The 21,699-nt window shown below is 47.8% G+C and overlaps 1 protein-coding gene across 1 annotated transcript in view; it reads right to left on the bottom strand.

Annotated features, from left to right (window-relative positions):
- Positions 1-21,699, bottom strand: part of TIAM2 (TIAM Rac1 associated GEF 2) — a 583,282-nt gene that overhangs the window by 72,610 nt on the left and 488,973 nt on the right. The window contains exon 13 of the mRNA XM_007956200.1: positions 11,527-11,630. Within this exon, the coding sequence (XP_007954391.1) occupies positions 11,527-11,630 (104 nt within the window). The remainder of the gene's footprint in view (positions 1-11,526; positions 11,631-21,699) is intronic.

Below are 21,699 nucleotides of genomic sequence, written 5' to 3'. Positions count from 1 at the left end.
AAAAAAATGCATTGACCCATGTCACTTTAGTTTTGTGTATTTCACTGTATATAAATTATATTTCAATAAAATGCATTAAAAAAAAAAAAACTCTTCAAAATGCCACTTGATTAAACAAACACACTGGTTTGCATATTGTAGGTACATAATTGTGGATTCTGTAGGGCCAATAATACCAAGTCAAGGCAGAGACTAGGCTGTTCGGATGTTTACTCAAAATCAGAATTACTAACCTATGGTTAGCTAGGGGAAATCCAAGGATAAACTTCCCAAGGGCGATGAACTCCATGCAACTTTTCACGTATGTACGGTAAGCCACTGTCAGGGTCAACAGCTTTCATACGATTCTCAGACGGCCTGCTCTAAATGATTTCCTGAACAAGCAGGGGACAAGGGAATAAATGATCTTACCGTCTTCAAAAACCATAAAGCTTAAAGGTTTTAACTTCACTGAAGTAAGTTAATTATTAACAATGTTAATCCTAAGTATGGTCTTCTAAAATTTATTTTTCTCTTTTGTAGCCCTTCATATTCTTGGTGGGGGGCCTACATCAAACCACCAAGGCAGCTCCAGACTGGGTATTTGGGCTGAAGAGTAGCCAGGGAAGAGGTAGCGGAGTGACACACGCTGGTAGAGCGGTGAGGGGCCTCCAAGACTCCACCCCCATCCAGTGTTTCATAGAGGTGAGGTCTGAAGACACATCCAAGGGCAAAGGATTGTCAGCGCAAGGCTTCAGGCAAAAACCCACTTGTCCTTGCTCCTCCAAGTTCCCCCTACCTCCAGACGACTTCCCCTAGGAATAGCCAAGAATCTGCAAATGGTGTTTGCACTGAAGGTAGGATTTGGCCTGAGAAATCCAGGCTCCCTGCTTCTTTTTCCCAAAAAAGTGATACGATACCAAAAGTTCCATAACTCACTATCTCCAGTGCAGAAAATCTAGAAACAGAGATGTAGAAACAGGGCCTAAAAGACACAGAGACTGGAAGATGGAGGACTGGTACCGGCCTCTCCCCCACAACCCCTCTGGAAGCATATGGTTGGCTCTTCACCCAACACAGGGCACAGGGGATTTGTACTCAGCCCAACCTTGAAATGACCATCCTCCAGATACACCTAAATTCAAGTTCAGATTTCAAGGAGCACCAGCTGGAGACCCCACCTCACCACCCAAGGTGTGGGGACGTGGCTGCTACTCTTGGAGCCTAACCCAGTGTTTGCTTTGGAAAGGATAGAGCAGCCTCATGCCAGGGGGATGGAAGGACACCATCAAAGGCAGGGAGAGAAAGGAGAGGCCTGTGCCGGAAGTCAAGACCAGCAATGTCCCCAGATGCCAGAGCTTCAGCAGACTCCAGTCTTTGTGTGGCCTCGGCCCTGAGGAACCTCCAAGTCACTTCCTATTAGTCATCGTCCCAGCGGGATGGGAAAGGGGGTGTAATTATCCCGTCAGCGCCTGGGCTTGGTTCGACAGCAAGTTAATTTCAGAGCCAGGGCTCCACCTGACAGGCCTGATCCACAACCCACCAAGCCGGGTGATTCACCCACCACCACCCTCAGGGCTGCCTCACAGAGCTCCCGCTTTCTGTCTTCCTTGTTTCATGAAATTCTGGTGAAAAGGGAAAGCTGGAGGAGAATGAGAGGGCAGGGGACAGAGGGGAGGTACTGTGGGCAAGAAGTGGCAGGAGAGAAGGAAGGGGCTGCGGGCTGGACGTGTGAACAGAGAAAGCCAAAATCACCCGAGGAGAAAGAGGAAGGGGGATCATGTCACTGAACTGGGCGTATGAAGAGCGCCGACCTCTCAAACGTTTTGCTCCATGTCTGTTTACCACAATAAAAGTAGAGGCAACGGGAAGAAAGATACTGACTGCCCTTACCCCTTCCACTAAGAGCCTGCCAGAGCAAGCAGTTTGCTTACTCCTAAAGGCTGGCAGTTTGAACCCACCTAACAGCTCCATGGGAACTGCTTCCATAAGGCCTACAGCTAAGAAAACCCAGGGCGAGCTGGACTTTGTCACACGTGGGGTTGGCATGAGTCGGAACTGAGTCGACAGCAGCCAGAAACAACAACAAATTGTTCTAGTGGCACTGTGAGTGAAATGATGTCATCTCCATGCCACAGATTACGCAACAGAAGAACCAACAGGGACATGGCTGACCCCAGCCTTCCATGGCTAATATTGGTGCAGCCCAGCTTCAGGTCTAGGCTTGTTGGGCTCCAGAGCCTACTTTGTTTTCTCAATATTCTGCCGCCTGAACGTACAGATGGCCTGTGTTTCATACAGAAAGCCACGCCTGTCCCACGTCTGCAGCCGCTGCTGGGCCTGCGGGGGTAGTCCCCCTTGTCTAGCAAGGTCCCACTCATCAAGCAATGCCAAGGTCTGAACACTGAAAGCTGCCTGGCACAGATTCAGCCAACGAAGTGCAGTGGGCATCAGGCGGTAGCCCGTGCCAGCAGCCTCGGCCTCTGGGGCCCCAGGTCAGTCAGCAATGGCAACAGCACCCGCCCACTTTTCCAGCTGCTTCTGTCCAGGGACACAGACCTGACTAGGACCGTGGCTCATGGCCAGAAGGCATCAGCCTCTTGGATAGGGTGGGGACAATTGTAAGAGGAACTGGAGGGAGAGAACCACCAGCCAAAATGTCAGTCCTATGTTCTTGTCATGGAGCTCTGGTGGTGCAGTGGTTAAAGCATTCAGCTGCTAACCAAAAGCTCAGTGGTTCGAACCCACCAGTAGCTCTGCAGGAGAAAGATAAGGCAGTCTGCTTCTGTAAAGGTTTACAGCCTTGGAAACACTATAGGGCAGTTCAATTCTGTCCTGTAGGGTCACTAAGAGTTAGAATCAAGTCAATGGCGGTGGATTTGGGTTTGGTTTTTGTCTTATCATCAAATTCTACCCAGCCTCTTCCCACAGAACAAGCCCCCTATTTCTCAACTGCTTTCCACACACTTCCCGGCTCAGTGCACTCACTTTCAAGTCCTGTCAGCACCAGTCCACAGCGCAAACTCGTTGTTCGCACACCCCCTCCTAACACCCCCTCGCTTCCTTCTTTCTTCCTACCTCCCTTTTTTTTGTTTTTTTATTGTTTCATTTTTGATACGTTGGGTGACATCTCCAGCCCTGCTGAATCCAGTTTCCAGTGGCCATTGAGTCAATTCTGCCCCATGGTGCCCCATGTACATCAGAGGAGGAAGGCGCTCCACAGGGTTCTCTGTGACTGATTTCTCAGAAGCAGATTCCCAGAGCTTTCTTCCAAGGAGCCTCTGGAAGATGCCAACGTCCACCCTTTCGGTTAGCAGCTCAGTGTGTTAACCCCAACCCTGCTGAACGATGCGTATGAACGACCCCTGGAAACAAAGAGGACAGGACCACCATGTGCCACATGCTGTGCAGGCTCCTCTACGCACCACCCCCTTCCCACCACAGCCAGCAAAAGGGCTGCATCCGCCCGGCCCTTACGATCGAGGACAGACCAAGATGAGCAAGGCATGGATACCCGGGAGCTAGGAAAGTGAGAGAAAAAAGAAAAAGAAATCCAACCAACTACAAAGAGATCTGATGGTCGTTCAAACTCCAGCAGAAACAAAGTACAGTCACTGCAAACGTGCCCACAGACTTGCCACCAGCTCCCTGTGGGACGGCCTTGCACTTGAGTGCAGAGTTCAAAAGCTCAGCCCAACGCCCTTCCAGCTTCTGGGTCCTTGTCTGCTCTCTGTGCCCTGAAGGGTCCTGAAGGGGACAAGCCAACAAGATCCCCGTCAGAAAAGTCCCTGAGGCTGTGGAGTATCTCAGTGTCCACACAGCTCAATCTCCTGCTACCTCACCTATCTGCTCTCATTTTATTTTCAACAACCCTTTGGGGAAGGTCTTTAATTCACAGCAGTGCACAGAAGAAGAAATGATGGGCAGGCTTTGTCTTCACACAGATGCTAAAGACCCCACCAGGCCAATTCCCAAGGTCTTTGGTCTCTGGCACTTTCCCATTTCATGGGACGGTTCAGGAGTATTCAACCACTGACACCAACTTCAAGAAGCCTGTGTATGCAGCTAAGCTGTTGAAGTCATGTACACATCTTAACTTCAACAAAACTGGATTAAGGCCCTGACCTACTTACACAGTTTCCTGTCTCTCACATCGAACCCCACAGTTCAAGAGGCTGTTAGGTGAGGAGAAAGGGAGGGCACCTATGGATCTGAGACCCGTCAGGAAGGGTAACAGCCAGTCCTCATTCCCATACGAGCTTCTACTCTACACAGTCCCACATGGTCCCTCCAACAACACAGGGTGGGTGTTATTGTAATTCACAGACGAAGACACCAGGCTTAGAAAGGGCGAGTGACCCATTCCAGGTGACACAGTGGTAAAGTCAGGTGGAGCCTGGACAGAAAGGGAGGCTTCCCACCTTCCCAGCCCCGGGTCGAGAGTGCCTTCCCTGATGCCAGTACCTAGAAGCAAAGGCTACCTGGAATGAAATCACCATGAAGATGATTGTCTATAAGAGAGAAAGTCCAAACCCAAATTATTTCTCGGGAACAACGGGTTTGCTTCGGAGAAAGAGGAATTACGTCAGATCACCTGCAGTTAGAAATTGTTGTTGTTGTTCTTATTTGCCATCGAGTCAGCCCCAACTCATAGCGACCCCTCCTTGGGTTTCCGAGGCAGTATCACTATGGAAGTAGGAATGCCCAACCTTCCTTCCGAGGAGTGGCTGGTGGGTTTGAACCGCCAGCCTTCTGGTTAGCAGTCAAGTGCCTTAGGCACTATGCTACCAGAGCTCAAAGATCATGATCACAGTCCTCTATTGGATGCGAGCCATGTACGATTTATAAATAAATTATATTTTAGTTTTACTTTTTAACAAAAACATCTTACCACCCCAAATATATTGAAATAATGCAGGGAGTTCAAAGAAAGGTAAGTTGGATGCATAATTGGAGTGTTGGAGAGCATTCATGTTCTTTTAGCTTCTTAGATATGCAAGCTTTTAAAAGCAATTCATATGAAAAACTCAAAAGATTAAGCCAAGTGGGTGAGCGGGAATTAACTACGAAATGCCAGTTGTGCCCACACTGTGCACTTCCAACCTCTCCCTGGGTGCACGGCCCTTTTTCTGCCTTCAACAAATAAACAGACAAAGTCAAGCTGAAGCGTGATGGACTTGCAGAAAGCACAGCACACGCTCATCAGACTGCGTCTCCCCAGATTCTCAACTCACTCTGTTCTAGCAACATGCCGCCTACATACGGCAAAAATAATCCCTGCCAGATCTGCATTAGGTAATGACACAAAGTTCTTCTAAAAAGCTGAACAATTATTTAATCAGAAATAACGAAAGTAAAAACTAGGCTTACCTTGCAGAAGCCACGTTTGACTTGTGGATTTTTCTTTTACCGCTTCAAGTCCAATACAAGGTTCTCCCAAGGAAATTTCATCAAGCATAAAATTATTTCTTTCTCCTTTCCAATGTATCTTACAGAGGAAATGTTTGAAATTTCTCTAGACCTTTCTGATACATTTATCTTTCAGATAAACAAAACTATCATAGAGATCAAGTCAGAAATCTCCACATCCTTGGAATGAGACAGGGCACGTTGACAATGCCACATTCCAACTATACCCCAAAGACGTTTCCTTCTTCTTAGCTGTAAACAGTATGGAAAGATTACCACCCAATTTCCATCAGTAACAAAGGCACATGTTTTCATCAGTGTAACAATCTTTACACATTTTTAAAGTGAGAGTAACTTTCAATAAAGAGAAAATAATACCATGCAAGCATTTGGCATTCAGCATCAAAATCCACAAGAATCAAAGCCCCTGGTCACTTACATGCTGCACATACAAAGGACAAGTTCAAAGACACCTGTTCCCTCTGGGGACAAGGATCACACCCACAGTCTTCTGTTGGGAGATGAGAAAGACGCGCATTCTCGAATCTCGTCCCCAGGCAATGAAATAATCCCAAACTGTTCTTCCAAGTTACATTCACAAGGACGTCCTAGCGCCACCAATCTCTGTCTTCAGAGCAGCACCGGTGCCTGGCAAGGCTCCCCCTTCCTCTGTGCTGCTACTCCATGCTGTGAGCCTTCTCTGGAAAGGCACCAGGTGACAGCACGCAGCACGGAGAGCACGGAGGCACAGAGTGCCACATCTCCAGCGCTAGCTGCCAGAGCAGCAGAACGCAGCTGTCTTCTGCAGTGACGGCTCTGCACACCTCAAGTTCCAGAGCAAACCCAAAGCTTGCTCAACCCCCTTACCCAGAGAGAAACTGTTTATTGCTTTAGACTCCAAACTATTACAACAGTACACGCTAATTGCTAACAATGCTAAGGGAAAAGAGAGTCCCCCACCCAGGAGAGGCTGACAAGGTCACACAAAGAACTGTGACAGTAATAGGCACCCCTGAATAGAAAGAAGGCAATCAATTATGAGCCATTTGCAGAAATTGCAGGGTTGTCAAAAGCCCTGCTTACAGCTGTGCTTCGTCAAGCCAGGCTGCGCTTGAGTTTCAAGGGAAATGACTCCTGATTCTAAAGTCTAGAATACTTGTCAGTGAAATATCCCACACAGTCCAGGTTCAACCGGAGTTTAGTCTGGAGAGAAGTTACTGATGCCTGAGAAGGCAAGTTGGGCCAGAGGTGGAAGGCCGGCCACAGAGCAGGTCTCCTCGAGTGTGACCACCTTCAGTCTCATTGCTGGGATCGCTCACCGAGGTGATCAGAAAGATCTCCTCTGGCGCACACTTGGGCATGTATCCCCAGACTCCAGATCCACACTGTAAAAACATTCAAGTACTAAGTGAAGTCCACAGTTCATATTAGGGTTCACGCTGGGTTGTACAGTTCTATGTGACAAATGTATGTTGTTAGGTGCTGTCGAGTCATCTCCGACTCGGTGATCCTATGCACAGCCGAATGAAACACCACCCAGTCCTGCGCCAGCTCCGCGATCCCTGCTATACTTGAGCCCAATGCTGCTGCCACTGTGTCAATCCATTTCGTTGAGGTCCTTCCCCTCTTTCGTCAACCCTCCACCTTACCAAGCATGACATCCTTCTCTAAATGTATAATGTTGGGTTATCCACCATTACAGCATCATGTAGAATAGATAATCATAAAGCATCCATATCATTTCATCAACTGCAACCACTATACTGCAGAAATGAAAGACGTTAACCCAGGAGCAACCTCGGGCAGGAGGAGAGGAGCATACAGGAATGCTGCCCTTCCTACACAATGTTGATGTCAACCTACGACTGTTCTAAAAAATAAAGTGTATTTGAAAAAAAAAAAAAGTATTGCTTGTGGACATAACCTGAGGCTTCCAGAGGAGCCCTGGTGGTTCAGTGATTAAATGCTTGGCTGCTAACAGAAAGGTCAGTGGTTTGAACCCACCGGCTGCTCCATGGGAGAAAGATGTGACAGTCTGCTTCCATGAAGACTATAGCCTTGAAAACCCTGTGGGGCAGTTCTACTCTGTCCTGCAGGGTCACTATAAGTTGGATTCAACTGAATGGCAGTGGGTTCGGCTTTTTGGTTTTCTTTTTGGAATGTTTCTGGGAGCTTTTTGTTTTGTTTTGTTTTGTTTTTTTTTAAAAAAAAAAAAGAATACAGAAAGGAAAAATAAAAAGGAATTTCTTAAATTTTAAAGTTTTGTTTTCTTCTCACTAATTTATCATCATTATTACTTGTGGCACTCACTGATTCTTCTCCAAGGAATGTGGGAACTGAGTGAGTACTAAGTATTTCCTAGGATTTTTTTTTTTTTTCCCTTAAAGCAGTTATATGTAGATAGGTATTTTCATATCTGAAAAAATGAGGTGACAATCACTTTAGGCATCAGAGGAACTTGCCAGCAAATGTTGGAGGGAAAAGAAAAAATACAGTTGTCAAGTCGATTCTGACTCATGGAGACCGCATGTGTGTCAGAGTAGAACTGCTCCAGAGGGCTTTCTAGGTTGTAATCTTTACAGAAGCACTTCACAAGGTTGTTCTCCTATGGGGCAGCTGGTGGGTTTGAACCGCCAACCATTCAGTTAGCAGCCAAGTGTTTCACCATTGTACACATGATTCCCTTACATGCTAATATTCTCTCCTTTTTTTTAGCATTTTAAACAAATTCCCAGGTGGTTAAATCTTTTTTATTTCTTCTGTGACTTAGTTTTAATTTTTCATTTCTCTTTTAACCATCTTAACCGTGAAAATCTCAGCAAGCCCCAATTTCAAAATGAACTTCTAGACTCACTCTACTTCCAGATTTCTAATTGTTTGATGCCCCAATGTCCATGCTATCAATGTGCTTCTTAGCTGGGAGAGGCATTATTAAAGAGCAGCGTTTGAAATGGGCTTGACACTGTGACTCCCTGCATATTCATTTATTGAATCTTAAACCAAAATAAAATTTGTAAGGAAATTAAATTTCCTTCTTCAGAACTTTAATGTGCAATTCAAGCAGATTGTAACAGGGAGGAAGTCATTCCTATAATGGCGTTAAGTGGTTTTGCACCAGTGCCATACTGTGCACTGCCCGACAGGCACACTTGTCTTAAACAGAGGGCCCAGCATCACAAGCATTTCAGAAGTACTTGCCTTTTATAGAAACTTAAGACAAAGCAATCAAAATCTATCCATTTGATGTTCTAGGATTCACTGCTTCGAAAGAAGTTTGATGACTAAGATACAACTATTGGTCTCTATTCATCCAGAACAAAAGAGGTAGAAAGACATCCAAGACTCAGACAAGAAACTGGTCTACAAGACTCTTTACATTAACCACAGCCTCATTTACTCTGGGACCATAAGAACTAGATGGTGCCTGGCTCCATTACGGAGCATTCTAACCAGGGCCCCAATAGATGGAACCTAAGAGAATAGGAGAAAAGAGCAAAACAGAACTCAAATTGTTAAAAAGTCCAGACTTACTGGACTGGTTGATATTAGAGGACTCTCCTAGACTATTGACCTGAAATACTCATTAAACCTTGAACCAAAAGTATTCCCTGAGGTCACCTTTTAGATAAATAACAGATTAGCTTATAAAATAAAGAATATCACCCATGAGTACTGCACTCCTTAAAAAAATCATCTAAATGAAACCAAAAGGGCAATGATTACTTAAAGTAATGATAAGAAGAAGAAGATGAAGAGGCTAATCTCTAAAATTTACAGAAAAATTCAACAACAACAACAAAAAAGGCAATTCAATTAAAAAAAAAAACGGGCATAGAATATGGCAGGAACTTCACCAAAGAAGACAAGTGGGCAGCTAACTACCCAATAGCTAACTCCCACAGCTGAAGAAATGCTCACCATCATTAGCCACCAGAACAATTAAAACAACAATGAGTTATCATCTCATCCCAGCACTACCAGCAAAGTTCACAAAAAACAGAAAACAACAAATGCTGGCAAGTGTCTGGATGGACTAGGATCCTCACACACTGCTGGTGGGACTGTAATATGGCACAACCCACTGTGGAAAATGGTATGGCACTTCCTTAAAAAACGGGAAATAGAAATTCCATATGATCCAGCAATGCCACTGCTAAGTATATATCCTAGAGTGATAAGAGCCATGACACACCCATGTTCACTGTAGCATTATTCATAACAGCAAAAAGATGGAGAGAACCCAAATACCAGTCAATGGAGGAACGGAGCAACAAAGTGTGGTACACACACACAATGGAAATACCACACAGCACGAAAGAACAATGACAAATTGGTGAAACATCTCACCACATGGATGAAGTTAGAGCCCATTGTGCTGAGTGAAGCCACTCAGTCACAAAAGGACAAACAATGTATGAGGCCACAATTGTGAAAAAAGGAAAGGATTTCACACAAAGAAATATTCTTTCATTGTTATCAGGGGTGGAAGGGGGGGATAAAACCACTAAGTAGAGGGAAGACACATATTACCTTGGGTGAAGGAAAAAAAAAAGGATGAGAAGGTAAAGGAACAGGGAAACGAGGTCACTAGAAACGAACACCCAGAACGAGGTAATTTGGGTGCTCCCCCCGTGAAGATGTGACCAGCTCACTCAACAATCTGTGCAGCAATTGTTGAATGGGAACCTCCTCTGCTGTGCATTCACCAAAACACAACAGAATTCTATTTACAAAAAAGTTAATGAATATTAGCTACCATATCGAGTTCCATGAAGGAAATTACCTACGAGAAATATAACAGAGTAGTAAGACTCTGGTGGCTTAGTGCCTAAGGCACTTGACTGCTAACCAGAAGGCTGGCGGTTCAAACCCAACAGCCACTCTTCGGAAGGAAGATAGGGCAATCTACTGCCGTAGTGATACTGCCTCAGAAACCCAAGGAGGGGTCGCTATGAGTCGAGTCCGACTCGATGGCACACAACAACAACAAGACTAAGAATGCTAAAGTGCTTCATTTTAGTCAAAGAAACTGCATCCTGGGGGCTTCCCCAGACCAGTGGGGGCGGCTGAGCCTTTGTTTTGTATCAGGAATTGGAGAAAGGAGAGAAGGGGGATTTGGGAGGAGGTAGGTCTCCAAGAATCAGAATCAACTCTCTGGCCAACTGTTTTTCAGGAGTCTCTGGGCAGTGCAAATGGTTAACATGCTCAGCTGTTAGCCAAACGGTTGGCGGTTCAAGTCCTCCCAGAGGCACCCCGAAAGAAAGGCCTGGGGACCCACTTCTGAACAATCAGCCACTGAAACCTGAGGGAGCCCAGTTCCTCTCAGACACACAGAGTCACCACAAGTCAGAATCAACTGGAGGGCAACTGGTGTTTGGTTTTCAACGGGGAAAGATCAAAGAGTGAAGGGAGCGTCAGAGGGAAGGGGAAAGGAATGCAGGAGGGGTGCCAGCGCTTCCGGCAGCCACTTGGAATAGGGCAGGTTCTAACGTGACCCACTTTCTCAGAGCGGGTGCCACCGTCACCAAAGGTGTACCACATGGCCGGTCACCGAGGGATTGGCTCCTGGTAGTATTTGTCGAAACCCAAGCGGATGTGGCCCTGCTATAAGTTTTATTTAAATACCTGATACAGATTATATTCTAACTTTGTATTCAAGGCCACAGCAAGACATATAAGAGAGTGACTGCTTCAAAATCAGTTCATACTAGGGTGCGTACAAAAAGAGATCATGTCAAAAGGACCATTTCTGCAAAGATGACCGACTCTGAGCAGTGAGCAATGTGGGGAAGGTACGGGACGGTAACTGAACAAGGCTGTCGCAACACCTGAGCAGAACGTTTCTTGGTCAAAGCTGTAGGACAAAGCCACCCTGACATGTGAATGGCAGTGTCTGAAACTCTCTTTGGTGGCCTGAGGACACCACGGAGCAGTCTGAGGCATGGCTCCTGTTGTGACTTCACTTCAAAACACTTTTTTTTTAAAAAAAGAAGAAACTATCCTATTTAAGGGGGGGAGAACATTTCCATTGGTGGCTGGACACAGGGACAGGATAACTCCCTGTGCTCTGCCCCACCTCAGGGGCAGGGGATGAACACCTGCTTGCCGGCCGTTGGTGTGAGGTCCGCGACACCTTACCCTGAACGTCTGCTCCATTTTCTCCCTGTGGGGAACCTGGTCCAGGGTGCCATCCGTCTGACTCCTTTTCAGTCCAATCGTGATGTCAGGGACATTGCTGAAATCTGCATGAGAAATGACAAAACACACGAAGGTGAGTTTGGCCATTTGCCGACGGTAGTGGTGACTGGTTTAAAGGCCACACAAAGAAAGGGCAGGGAGAGTGACTAATAACCTTTAAACCTGTTGCCATCAAGGTGATTCTGACCACGGTGTTTCCGGTGCTCCACAGTGGAACTTGCTGCACGGGTTTGTTTTTAGCTGGATCCTTTACACAGCAGATCCTCAGGTCTCTTTTCCATAGTGCCGCAGGGCAGGTTCAAACCACCTACCTATAGGTTACCAGTCAAGCAGTTTGTGACACCCAGGGACCTTCAACTAATATCCCAGAAGGAGTATACAGTGGACTTTAGTGACACTGACCACTACCAGTTTCTCAGTCTGTCACACTGAGTGGCTCACATATTGCTGAGATGCTGGAGGAGTTCCTGGGTCATGCAAACTGTTAAGTGCTCCACTGCTGTCAAAAGGTTGACGGTTCGAACCCACCAGCAGCACTGTGGACAGGCCTGGTGATCTGCTTCTGAAAGGTTACAGCCTTGAAAACCCAGAACAGTGCAATTCTACTCTGCCACACGGGGCCATCAGGGCCTAGAACTGACTCAACAACAGCTAACAACATGGTGCTAGAAGCAGTGGTACCAGCGGGTTGCTCCACGGTGGACAGCTTTCCACCATGTCTCAGCTTATTGACTCAGACAGACTAGGATGAAAGGCCTGGTGATCTACTTCCAAAACTTAGCCATTGACAACCCCATGGATCTCAATAACTCTGTTGAGATGGGCCCCCCAGGCTGGAACACACAGAGTACACAGTGGCAGGCACAGTGGACTCACTGCCTATAACTATGAAGACGGGGCAGGACTGCTGTTGGACATGGTCACCATGAGTCACAGCCAATTCAACAGCTAACAACAATCGTAACATTGATGTTGCAGTAGGCACGTACTGGGTCTGAGAGAGAACTGGGTTCCTGCCAATTAAAGCAGCACCATCTTTTACCTATTCTGGGTCAAAGCAGACCAACCAAAACAATGGCTTTGGTGTCTTGTCACTTTCTCACTGATGTACAAAAGTGTACCTCACTCAGCTCTGATCCTCAATCATGTATTTGGACCAAGAATCAAATAGCAGTGACACTTCCCTGTTTTTGGCTAAGTGAGGGCAAAATCTCTAGGGCCATCTTGGAAACCAGTGATATAGCATTATCAACTCTGATGACCATCCACCGCTTGCTTATTTACAATAATTCTTTTGGCATTGACCACAAGTTTATCCTACATTTAAAGTTCTAAAGGAAATGATGCACCTTTTTTAACTTCCAGGGTAAAGATTAAGAAATATTATTAAGGTAATTAGAGTGTACAGTCATCCAGCCTACAGCTATACACATGTCCCACCCTCAACGATACACTCCATCAGTTCCCAAATTAACAAATTCAGGAGTGCTGCAAAGACCAGCCTGTACCAAACCACAGCCCAGCTTTTAACCCTAATTCTCAGTGGAGGTGATGTCAAACAGTTTCTGATCCCCATTAGTAAAAGTAGTCATCCATGATGGTGGACTTGTCTGAGTTATCTAAGCCCAAAAGGCCTAGATAGAATTTCTGAGGATGAAACTGTCCAGCATGATAGGAGTAATCTCTAGGAGCCTTCCAGAAGCTATGGGAGTCCTAGGAAGTTGACAGACTCATGGCTGGGAATGCTGTCCCCTGACCCAGGCTGATACCACTAATCCTTACACAGACACATGCTTCTAAGACAGGAGACCTACAGGAAACACCTCATGGGCTAGAATCCCACAGCTCCTCTTTCTTCTTCCTTTCATCTCTTCCAATGCCCAAGTCCAGTCCAGAAAAGGGCCAGGCCACCCCAACGACACTGCAGTGCTGTTGGTTGTCGAAATCGTGAGTTTGGATAGGACAGTGCTGATCACAGCGCATGAGCAGTCCACCCACCAGCAGGCTGACTGCATGGGAAATAAGATTAGATCCAAAGCAAGAAGGGGACCCAGTCCCGTCCCCCCTACTCCGGCCACCAGTCTGATGTGTGCACGTCGCTTGAGAGAGAGCAATCTAGATGAGTGCTGAAAGAAAAATTCCCAGTGTATTAGTCGTCTGGCTACCCATCCATCCAGCTTTACATCCTGGCTATTTTCCAGGCATTGCCAACCAGAAAGTCAGCAGTTCAAACCCACCAGCTGCAATGAAGCTGAGGCAATCTACTTCTGTAAAGATTTACAGCCTTGGAAACCCAATAGGGGTTTCTATGAGTCAGAATCGACTCGAAGGCAGTGGGACTGGTTTGGGTTTTGGTGCTAGATGCTGGGGATATGAAGGTGAATAAGATCCAGTCACTGCTCTCAAGGTGGGCTTATCATCTGCGGGAAGACAATGGTGGGGGGGGGGTGAAGCAGAGCAGTATAAAAAGCATCACAGACAATGTGATCAAAGTCTGTGCAGGGCTGAGTTGGGGGGCACATGAGGGGGCAGGTAATTTTCCCTGAGCCCCTAAAAGACCCCATAGAAAAGGAGACACTTGAGCTAAGTCATTAAATCTGAGGGGTCTTGACTTGTCTTTAAGGCTGAAGATGACAAGGCAGGGTGGGCAGTGGAGAGGGGAGGCCAGGAATGGGAGCAGCCTGCTGAGAGGCAGACTGGTGTAAAAGAAGCCAGGAGGACCAGGGGCCCTGTTCAGTGCAGCAACAGCTCAGAAGGCAGGGCAGGGAGCAAAGGACACTCTGAGGGATGAATGGTCGCAGGACAGACCTTGGCAGAAAACTAGGCCCCAAGGTTACTGCAATCCTGCAGGTAAGAGGTGTAAGGAGCCAAACTAACCCAGGATAGTGGTATAGCAAAGACGTGAATGATGGCAGTCCCTGGGTGGTGCAAATGTGAACATGTCTGACTGCCAACCAAAAGGTTACAAGTTCAAGTCCATCCAGAGGTACCTTGGAAGAAAGGCCTGGCAACCTCCTGCCCCAAGATCAGCCATGGAAACCCTAAGGACCACAGTTCTACTCCAACACACGGGGCTGCCGGGAGCCCAGATCGATTCAGCAGCACCTGGGAAAAAGCGACGGCAGAGAGGTAGAGGGGGTGGACTCCATGAGCTCCTCTTTGTCACCCGTTAAATACCAGGAGATACAGCAAAGAGGCACCAGCAGTCCATCAGGTCCGTACTGTTTATGTCCTAGGTGACTGGTGGGTGGGGACGCAGAAGGGTGGGAGTGCCGAGCCTCGCTTTGGCAATGCTGAGTTTGAGGCACGCGTGGGCCACCACAGGGATATTCAGTGGGAGGTAGGCGGTTCTAAGCCCAGGAAAAGCCTTCATAGAGCGGATCCAGGAATGCATGTGCAATGAAGCCCCAGGGAGAGATGGCACCCCAGGGACACTGCACAGAATGCAGGGGAACAGGAGGAGAGCCCGGCAGACATCACCACGGAAGGGACACAGTGGCAGAAGGGCCTGTCGCCACATTATCCTGACCCACGGGGACCTCACACCCAACAGAACGAAATGCTGCTGCTCCGGGGCCTTCTGAGAGTTGCAGATGGGACTGCCGTGATCCACAGCATCTACAGGCTGAGCTCAGATCACCAGGCCTGCCTTCCTAGTCTGTCCGAGTCCGGAAGCTTCACTGCAAGCTGTTCACCATTGCAGCAGTACCCATGCCTCCACTGACAAGGGGTGGCTGTGGAAGAGGAGCAATGGCCAGGAATGGAACGTGGGTGTCCTACATGGAGGGTGACAATTCCACCACTGAACTATCACTGTCGCCTCAAAGGCAGTACCTTCCTCTTCATAGTTAAGTAACAGTCACAGAAGTATAAGGAAATCGGGAAGCCAAACAACATAAAACTGCCATCAGGTAAAAGAATCAAGTGGGCAACATTGCTACCTTCACCTCGTAAATAAGCAGCTTTGGTATTTCCAGAGTCACACCAAGTGCAGGAAACATGGCATCAGTCCACACAGGCATTCCTTCATGACGACGCTGTCGACAGTGCCTCTATACACCAGGCACGTACTCATACCAGGGACACAAAGATGAGTAAGCCCTGGAGCCCTGTGAAGGACTCGGGAAGGTAAGAGCGGGGAAGCATAGCACCTGGAGGTGCCAGAGGAATGCTGTGAAAGGAAAGAGCGATGGCAAAGAGGCCCCAAGTGGGTGACGCCCGAGTCCTCTGCTTCGTGCCCTCACAAGGCTTCGGAGCTTGGACGCGGAAAACTCCCCAAGTCACCTTTTGCCTCTTTCAGGAGAGATCCTCATTCACCTACTGAAAAGGTGCAATGTTAGGCTGGTAACAGGACATTTCATACTCACCTGTCAAACCCAGTTGCAACTGGTGCAAATGGTTAATGTGCTCGGCTACTACCCAAAAGGCTGGAGGTTCTAGTCCACCCAGAGATCCTGCAGAACAAAGGGCTGGCAATCTCCTTCAAAAAAATCGAGCCACTGAAAAGCCCGCAGAGCCCAGTCCTATGCTGACGTGGGGTCTCCATGAGTTGAAGTGGAAATGTGGGTACTGGTCACTGGTTATCAAACCTGCCCAGCCAAGGGTAAAGCTCTACCCAGGGTAATACCCCACCTGTGGTACAAGTCCCTTCCAGGGTACAAGCCCCACCCAGGACATAAGCCCCACCCAGGACACAAGCCCCATCCAGGACACAAGCCCCACCCAGGTGACAAGCCTTACCTAGGGTAAAACTCTGCCCAGGACACAAGCCCTGCCCAGGGTACAAGCCCCCTCCAGAGTATAAGCCCCACCCAGGGTACAAGCTCCACACAGGGTACAAGCCCCACCCAGGGCACAAGCCCCACCCAGGGTACAAGCCTTACCTAGGGTAAAACTCTGCCCAGGATACAAGCCCCACCCAGGGCACAAGCCCCACCTAAGGTAAAACTCTGCCCAGGACACAAGCCCTGCTCAGGGTACAAGCCCCATCTGGGGTAAAACCCTGCCCACAGTACAAGCCCCGGCCAGGGTATAAACCCCACCTAGGGTAAAACCACACCCAGGACACAAGCCCTGCCTAGGGTACAAGCCCCACCTGGGGTAAAACCCTGCCCACGGTGCAAGCCCCACCCAGGGCACAAACCACACCCAGGGTAAAACCACACCCAAGATGCAAGTGACACCCAGGTTACAAGGCTCAGCTCCTATGGCTTAGGCTCTCCGATCATCCTCAGTGTCACTTAACGTCAGGGAGCCTTTAGGTGCAGCTTGGATCCTCTCTGAGGGACAAGCTTGGTCAAGAGTGACCACAGAAACCAAGTCTTGGGGAGCCTGGCCCAGGGGACCATGACAAAGCAGCTCTGGACAGGCCCTAACGGTCTCAGGCCGCTCCACTACCCCAAGTACACACCAGCAGAATGTGAGCATGTGGCTGGACAGAGAGTCCCATTGGTGACTGGCAGCTGAGGACCCCCAAGCACCAACACTGTCTGGCAGACACAGTTCTGGGATGGCAGAGCTCAGTGCCCACAGCTGCCAGCCAGCTCCTCGAGTGTCAGATTCCACCAGGACCTACAACCCAGCAGAACGTCGTATGCCCTTCACGTTCCTTCCAGAGGAGAGATGAGAACACTTCTGTTCTGTTCACATAGCAGAGGGGAGAGCGAGTAGGCCAGGAAAACGCTAACACTTATTTACAAACAGCTTCAAACAGACACAATACCATCCCATGCTGGGTGCCAGGAGCCTGTATATGGCCCTACTCACTCTCAGCGCGCAGCCTAAGCACCAGTTGCTGAAGCCAGTCCACTTCCACCTCCCTACCAGACAGGGCTTCAAACCAGTTCTTGCCAGTTCAGTCACGGGCAAGGATGTGAAGAGACTCAAATTTTAAAAATTTGAGCAAACTGGATGATACTCAGAACAGGAAACCTTACTGGTGGAAGCCCTGCTCGAAACTTAATCTCCCCCTTACAAAACTAGGGTAGCGTAGTGTTGCATAGCAACCAAATCTCTTGCCCACAGGATTTAGAGCAGAGTCAGAATGAACAGTGCCCCACTCAAAGATGGCGGCCTGCCATGTCTCGCAGAATGTGGGTCGCTCTCCACAGACCTGGTGCTAAGCCAGTCCTCCACATCAGGCTCCTGAAAGGGTTCACTACACCTCTTCTGAACCTCTCATCTCAGGGCTTCAGCTCATGACTTTTCCTGTTCTGGTTATCAATCTAGATCACCCACAATTTTTAAATTAGCGTCTGTTCCAGTTTCACTTTGTCAGCCATGACTGAACTGGTTCAAAGCCCTGCCACCAGAAAGCCACTTCCACTTCAGAGTGCATTCTCATCAGGAAGCTGCCCTGTGATGTTCTTGGGGCTCTGGGTCCCCTCCTGCCCACTGCACACCCACACCCCGCAGTCTGTATGTTCAGACACGCTCCTGAAGAGTCCTTGGCCAACACAACTGTAAATAATTAGTAATAACAAAATTATAAATTCAAGTTGGGGAGCTATTTTTATCTGGTTAATATGCCCTTTTGTCTTTTTCCTCTTATTCCTTGGGGAAATGAACAATTTGGAGTGAGGGCTAGTGATTTGAAACAAAATCTCACCTTCAGTGTGGCCAACAAGAGCTTCTGCATTGCAGACTGGGTGGGTAAGGCTACAAGTCCCAGGGGATGGTCTCAGTCCTCCATCTGGACCTATTCATTCAGCTTACGTATTCCCCAATTCAGATGTATGCTGAGCCCTGCACACCCACTGGCACCAGGTGCTGCAATGGAGACTAGGTGTGGCTCTTCTTTGAACACTGTGATACTTGACGTTGTGCATCACCTTGACTGAGCCATGATTCTAAGTGGTTTAGCAGTTATGAAGTAGTCATTCCGGAGGAAGAGAGCCGATACAATGTAATCACTGCTACCATGAGATCTGCTGTGAGTAGTTTAGCAGATGCAAGGCAGTTTTCTTCAAGGTACGGCCTGCTTCCAATATATACGGAAAAGCTCTGGCCAAGCTCTCTGGGTTTTTGCTCGATCTGGATCCTGCGTCAACCTTGTCATCACCTCCAGTTCTTGGACTTGAACCAGTGGCCTACTATACTGCCTGCCAATCTTGGGATTATTGCCTTCACAGCCTATAAACTAACAGCCTGCCATCTTACTTGCCAATCTTGGTTTCGTCAGCCTCTGAAGCCAGCAGCCTGCTGTATTACCTGCCGATCTCAGGTTCGTCAATCCCTGCAGCTACATGGGTGAGGAGAAGCCTCCAGCTTGATGTCTGACCTATGTGGACTTCACATCTGCCAGCTTCTACAACTGGATAAGCCATTTTCTTAAGATAAATTTTTCTCTGTGTGTGTGTGTGTGTGTGCACGTGCGTGTGCATGCTTCACTGGTTTTGCTTCTCTGGAGAACCCAGCCCAAGACAATCACCAAATCAATTTTGAGGAGCCAGGACATACCAGGCAGGCTACCATGAAGATGGCTACCTCCTGACTCCCCCACAGACCCCGGATTCCTCCTTAGAGACAATTGGGAAAACATGAGGTGTTAGGTATAAAAACAACAAAAAAAGACTAAACCCACCACCATCGAGTCAATTCAGACTCAAAGTGACCCCCATTGGGTTTCCAAGGTGGTAAATTTTTATGGAAGTAGATTGCCCTGTCTTCCTTCCATGGAGTGGCTGGTGGGTTAGAACTACTAGCCTTTGGGTTAGCAGTCAAATGTCTGAGGTATAAGGCATAATGTATAGTTCAGCAATTCAGATTCTTCCTGAACTGTGTGTCAGTATATGCCCCCCTAATGCCACTGTCAGCCAAAGAGCTGGCAACCCCAAAACCTTAACAATTAAAGGGCAAACCCTGTGTTAAAGTAACACCTGAGTACAAACGTAAAAATAGAAACATCAGGAAATGCACAAGGATGTCTCAGGTGATCTGAATTCAAAGTTTACATTGACCTCACTTCCAAATCCAGTTGGGCAGAGTTAATTCGCAGGAGTGGGGGATTTGTCATTTAATTCTAGGTGCTCACTCTGATGTACACAAGGGAGGGACACTTTGGAAGTGGCGGCACTGCGAAGCCAGGGAGAGGGCGCAGTGCACACGGCAGTGGCCCTGCAGGCACCCTGCCTGCTGCTTACACCAGCTGCCGTTCGGTCAGTTCTGGCTCACGGAGACCCCACGTGTCCCAGCAGAACTGTGCCCCACAGGCTGATTTTTTGGAAGTGGACAGCCAGGTCTTTCTTCCAAGGCACCTCTGGGAAGATGAGAATCTCCACCTTTACAGTTTGCAGCTAAGTGCATGACCAGGACCCCTAAGGAAATCTGACCCTCCCCAGCAGGCAGCTGTGATGGGTGGGTGGACCAGAGGATGCCACCCATAATCCCAGTGTTGATGGCTGTTTCCTTCTCACTCCAGCAGGTAGCAAGAGAGTAAGGAACATGGTTCTTCCACCCAGGTGGCTGCCAGAAGACCCTAGACACACCAGATGGTTTCTGGTTATCAACTGAGGGTGGAAGTGGGAGGGAAGAGGGGCTGCCATTACCACAACCAGCACTGAGCCTCTGAGGGCAGGCAACTGGTATTATTATTATTTTTTTTAATTTAAAGTGACCTAAGATCCAAGCTACCAAAATGTGAGTTCTCAGACATATCAACTACAAGAGAAACTTAATTAAAATCTTAAAATGCTATTAATTCTTGTGGCCAAAAACAAGGAACTCAAAATGACAGGAGAAAACATGTTTCCCCTATTCCATGCAATAAGATGGCTTTTCTCTTTTAGAAATTTCTGTTGGTAGTCATAGCACCAGAAACCCTTTGCTTCAATCTGTGGGTGGAGGATTCAGTCGAAGGCGACTGTAGGGAGGAGTGATGAGAATGAAAATACTCTTGCACTGTGCCGTCCATGCTTCAGCGTACACTGTAGTGTACTGATTCCTGACACCCTCAGATGCAAGGCCCCCTTTTATTTATAATGTATAGTTTTAGTGTCTTGAGACAAAGGCATGTTTAATATAGTCTACCTCCACACGATTTCATGAAAAGCCAAAGAATGTCTTAACAATAATGTAAGGGACAAAATAAATGGAAAGTATTATGTACTAAGGAGTAGTGCAACCAGTTAACCGCTTGACTTTGAATCTAAAGGTCGGTGATCCAAAGGCACCCAGAAACATCTCGGGGACAGGCATGGCCATCTGCTCCTACAGGTCACAGCCTTGAAAACCCAAGGGAGCAGTTCTACTTGGCACACCTCAGGTCCCCACTAGTGGGAACTGACCCCAGGGTAACTGGTTTGATCTGGTTTAGTAATGTGTAATTAAACAGCACGCATTTTGGTTTGTGAAGGCTTGGGTACCATGACTGCAGGAGTCAGGGGGACGCTGTCTAATCCTGGCACTACTCAGTCACTGGGAACGTGTCAGCATCAACACAGATGGAGCAAGCGTGCCCTGTTGGAGATCTAATTGCCACACAGGGTGTTTTTCCAGAGGTCAAAAACTCTCGCAAAGTTCTGGACAAAACAAAGTCCAAATTTCCCTCGACTTGGGTTGTTGCATAGCTAGAAAATCCAAAGGACCTGAAACGTGTGAGGAAAAGGTAATGTGTTTATTTGTAAAGTGGAGCTAGTTCTGGGCTTAGAATCATAAACATGTTTCTCACTTACATAAATGACAAATAGAACAATTCTGCAGTGTGTGGGATTGACCTCAGCAACCGTGTCCTCAACCACTAAATATTACTGCCCCCAAGTCATAATGGTGACGAAAAGCAGGCCAGTAAACTTCCAAAATGTCACCAGGTGTGCAGGATACTTCCCAAGGTGTACCTCGGCCTGGGCTTGTGGCCATGACCCCAGGCTCTCCCTGGAGGAGGGTGAGCAGCACCAGAGGATGGAAAACATTCCAGAAAGCACCAGCCCGGAATGAGTGTGCGACGAACATGAGCTCCTCACTTCCCAAATGCAGCCCTGGGCGGTGGTTATGGACTAACTTGTGTCCCTCAAATCTGTGCTGTACATCCTAACCACTATACCCGTGGTTAGGAGCTCTGGTAGCATAGTACCTAAGGCACTTGACTGCTAACCAGAAGGCTGGAGGTTCAAACCC

The sequence above is a fragment of the Orycteropus afer genome, unplaced genomic scaffold (genome assembly GCF_000298275.1).
Source record: "Orycteropus afer afer isolate SDZICR_OR568_19922 unplaced genomic scaffold, OryAfe1.0 scaffold00581, whole genome shotgun sequence".
Lineage (NCBI taxonomy): Eukaryota > Metazoa > Chordata > Mammalia > Tubulidentata > Orycteropodidae > Orycteropus > Orycteropus afer.
The sequence above is the reverse complement of the archived record's forward strand: the minus strand, read 5'-3'. Positions and strand labels throughout refer to the sequence as shown.